This window comes from Staurois parvus, unplaced genomic scaffold, assembly GCF_062004578.1.
Source record: "Staurois parvus isolate SC_StPar_1 unplaced genomic scaffold, SC_StPar_1.0 ptg000860l, whole genome shotgun sequence".
NCBI lineage: Eukaryota > Metazoa > Chordata > Amphibia > Anura > Ranidae > Staurois > Staurois parvus.
The window spans coordinates 1,156,102-1,160,333 of NW_028318656.1; the positions used below are offsets into that span (position 1 = coordinate 1,156,102).

Genomic DNA, 4,232 nt, shown 5'->3' on the forward strand with positions numbered 1-4,232 from the left:
TTTGATCAGGGTTTGACTGGCAATAAAGTGAACAGAAAAGGAGTGAACTGGACCTGCAACAGTATTTATTCCATTGTGAAGTAAAAGCAAAGGCCTAATCAGCAGCTTGTTTGGCAGCCAGTGGCGTGGCGCTTCAATTTCAACTTTTCTTACAATACACTACAAGCCAGGGAGACTGCGGAGATCTTCTGGGGTGCAGAAGCCACCTGCCCGGGAACCAGATCATTTACACCAACATAATATCTTAAGATAACAATACCAGTGGAGTGTACCTGCGGGTCCAGCACTGTCCTTCCACTTTCCTCAGCTATTTTTTTTTACAAAGGTCAAGATAGATGTCGGAGTAAATGCGATGCAGGAAAAGGACAAGAAGATCCTCTTACCACAAGCTGTACTACCTGTCTATGGCACAGGGAATAATTTAAAACTAAACTCTAGGCAGATAAAAAACACAGAAATTAAAGGCAGCTCCTTAAGCAATAATAAATAATTACATGTATTTTTTAAATTCCAGTGGTTAAAGCAGATATGACCAAGAATTAACCTATTGCTGGACTGGATTGTGAGAAGAAGCAGCCAATCAGTGCATGTACTGACAAGAAGCATGCAGGTGGGAGGAAGGATATGAAATTGGAAGGGATTTAGTGAGAGATAGTTATGAGATTGGTAGGGATCTTGTACTTAGCCTTACACGATATCCATCAGGATTTGGTTATTTGTTCCATAGGTTAGAGATTTTGGTCAGTGTCAAATAGTGAATTTTTAGTGGTGGTGGGTTGGCTGGCTGCAGTCTCCATCTCCTCCCTATGTGGTCCAGTGCCTCCAATGCTGTCCCCTGCATTTTTGTGGGGGTTCTGGTCTGTGTATCACTTCGGGTGGTGGTCTTGGGGGGTTGTGGTGTTCATGAATGCCCAGCACATCAAAACTGTGTAGTAAGCTGTATATATTGTGTAATGTATTCTATGTCATGCAACATTTCTATGTTTATGTATTCTGTGAGACTACCATGTATTATGGTGATTTTTGTTTTAATTTTGTAGATGCTCCAGTGAGGTCCCTGAGGAAGCAGTTTTTATGCTGCAAAACCCGTTGGCCTAAACCATCAGGAATGCACAAGCGTCCATGTAAGGGTTGCAGAATCCTTCTATGTTATTAATGGTATTTTGTTCAATCTGTGGAAGCATCTATGATCATTTAGACTAGAACTTTTTATATTTATGTTTGTTGTAATAAATGTATATATTATGGACATTGATTGTGTTACTGCCTGCAGTATAAAGCCTTAAAAGTCCCTGTGGTTTTACTAGGAGTGTTTCATTCCAATTGTGGTTTGACATTCATACATAATTATTTTATGTAAAATAGAGGTAACAAGTTTCTTGAATAATCTATGTACCAGACAATGAAAAATACAAAACAAATGATAACATTATAAGAACCAAAATTATTTCTTCATCTCAGTTTGGAGTGATTGATATGTACACCCAAAACCAAAGCACTGTGACGGAGTTCATTCTTCTTGGCCTCTCATCGGATCCTTTCATACAAGTCCTGCTGTTCCATATTTTCCTGGTAGCTTACATGATCACACTGACTGGGAATTTCCTTCTCATTCTGGCTGTGAAGACTGACAAACGTTTGCACACCTCCATGTACATCTTCCTGTCTAGTCTCTCTTTATTGGACATTTGGTACACTTCCGCCATTGTACCCAAAATGTTAGTAAATTTTCTTTCATCTAAAAAGAGTATTTCATTCACTGGCTGTGCTGTCCAGTTCTGTGCTTTCCTGACCTTGGGAGAAGCTGAGTGTCTGCTTCTGGCATTCATGGCCTATGACCGATATGTGGCTATCTGCATCCCTCTGCATTACAATATGATCATGAACACAACGGTCTCTTTTCGTATTGTCAGCATATCATGGTTGACTGGTTGTGTCCTTTCATCTATTTGCACATATTTAACATTCAGCTTAACCTTCTGTGGCCCTAACACCATCAACCACTTTTTCTGTGAGCTCCCTCTGTTGCTTCAGCTCTCTTGCAGTGACATCTCAGGATTGAACATCATAAAACTGGTTAGCTTGCCCATAATACTTTTCATCCCACTTTCACTAATCTTCATTTCATATATCCGAATCATAATTGCTGTCATGACAATTCGTTTGGGAAAAAGGAAAGCATTTTCCACATGCATTCCCCACCTTGTGGTGGTGGTCATGTTCTATGGATCAGGCATTTTTATGTATGTTAGACCGGAACATTTGGTTACAGGAGACACAGACACAGACAAAAGGGTTGCAGTGTTTTACACAGTGATCACCCCGATGCTGAACCCCTTGATCTATAGCCTGAGGAACAAAGATGTTCAGAAAGCCATAAGGCAGCTGATAAGAGCTAAGAAGGATTGCAGTTGATTAGGTAAAATTGGTGCAATGTTCCTAGCTCAAGTTCTCCCATGTTTTTGTTCTTGATCAATCATTTTTATTAAATTTCCATTTTTCAGAGGTAACATAGTTAGATGTAACCAGGGCTTTTTTTTGAGGGAATGTGGGGAACGCAGTTCTGCAACTTCCAGGAATGAATGTATGTAAAGTTCTATTGTTACTGTTTGCATGGGATCTACTTTACTGCTTTTATTGTTATTATTAACACATTTTATACAAATTACTTAGCACAAAAAATGATACTTTGTTCTGTATTCTCTAAAAGGGCATTACTGGGAGGTGGGTAGAGAGTGAAACCAAGGGCCAGGGTTCAGAGGTGAGTATGGGTGGAGAAAAGGGGGGGGAGTACCTGCACCTATTCTCTGAGAAAATAAGCCCTGGATGTAACATTATAAAAAGTACAAAGAGGTGTCATGACCATAGCTAACAATAAAAATTTGAAGAAAGACACATAATAAGTGCAGGATTTACTATTAGTGAAAGGTATACACGTATGTGTACAAGCCCTCAGATTTGGCTGTGGAATCAGACATACAAATGGTACAATTTAGGAAGGCAACCATCCTAATTACATAAGTTGTTTGTGAATTGGGGGGTACCTGGGTATTGGTGGTAATTTGTCATGGGTTATAGCATCCTATTTGGTAATGTGGTTTTCCATACCCCAAAGAAAAGAATAAGCTCCGGTTCCAATTGCCAAATGTGATGCAGTAAAAGGAATCTGTAATACACAAAGCAGAAAGATGACCAGCAACCTAACAAAGCTGTACAAAGGTTTGTGGGTCCATTGTTCACTATTACACGGGGTCTTTAAATAGTTTCCGCACTTTTTTTTACTCTATTTATTAAGAATTTCATAAACAAGTTACATGACTTTTCTGCATACTTACCTTGCTTTGTGAGGCAGACAGACGAATCACATGATAATCCCAGACATGACCAATTACCATTCTGCCCGCCCCCACTGCTTCCAACAAAAATATAAAAGTGCAGAAACCTTTTGAAGAAACCTCATATATTGATACCACCTAATATTTTTCTTGCAAATTTATTTTTAGTGTATTTTTACTCTTTCTGATTTACCGGACAACCTAGTGAACATCCAGTAGGTTAGGCAGGGTTAGTATTAGATCATGTAAATGATTAGAATAACAGGGAGAGAGGAGGTGAATTAACCACTTGCCCTCCAGAGGATTTACCCCCCTTCCTGACCAGGTCATTTTTTGCTATACTGCGCTGCATTATTTTAACTGACAATTGCGCGGTCCTGCAACCTTGAACCCAAATTAAATTGGGTACAGCATCTTTCCCCCAAAGGTTTGAGAACTCAGCAATCATATGACCGCTGATTCCTGAGTTCACACCACTGCTGTGAGCAGACAGTGGTGTCTGTCGGTCACTATTGTCTGCTTTGCCCCCCTCATGCTTACTGGAACGCTGGGCTGAGGAGGGAGCGATTGGCTCAGGCTCTCAGCAGGTCCTATGTGTATATCTTTTCTTACATGTACCATCTTATGTTTAGGATTATGATCTTTAATTGGGATCTCCATCTCCCTTTCCTAAGGTTCTTTGGTGGCACATTGGTTCCACATCTTTTTTGATTTAAGTAAGTTGCTTGGGGGACTTTAACGTTATGCCTTTTATTACCCTGTCTTCCTACTTATTTTTATTGTATACTGATGGGTGATTTTGGCATGTAATTGTAGCCCTTTATGAAGAGCCTCTGTTGGTCTTGTCCTCCTGGCCTCTTTGTAGCCCAGGTGCCCACCCGGGGACTATTTGCTTGC

The 4,232-nt window shown here is 40.1% G+C and overlaps 1 protein-coding gene across 1 annotated transcript; it reads left to right on the forward strand.

Annotated features, from left to right (window-relative positions):
* The first annotated feature begins 1,476 nt into the window (after window positions 1–1,476).
* LOC149443286 (olfactory receptor 13D1-like) lies at window positions 1,477–2,415 on the forward strand. The gene has a single exon (XM_089655685.1). The coding sequence runs from the start codon at window positions 1,477–1,479 to the stop codon at window positions 2,413–2,415; it is 939 nt and encodes a 312-aa protein (XP_089511811.1).
* Window positions 2,416–4,232: the final 1,817 nt, after the last annotated feature.

Coding starts and splice junctions, on each gene's coding strand:
- LOC149443286 (XM_089655685.1), top strand. CDS start 1,477: ATGTACACCCAAAACCAAAGCACTGTGACGGAGTTCATTCTTCTTGGC.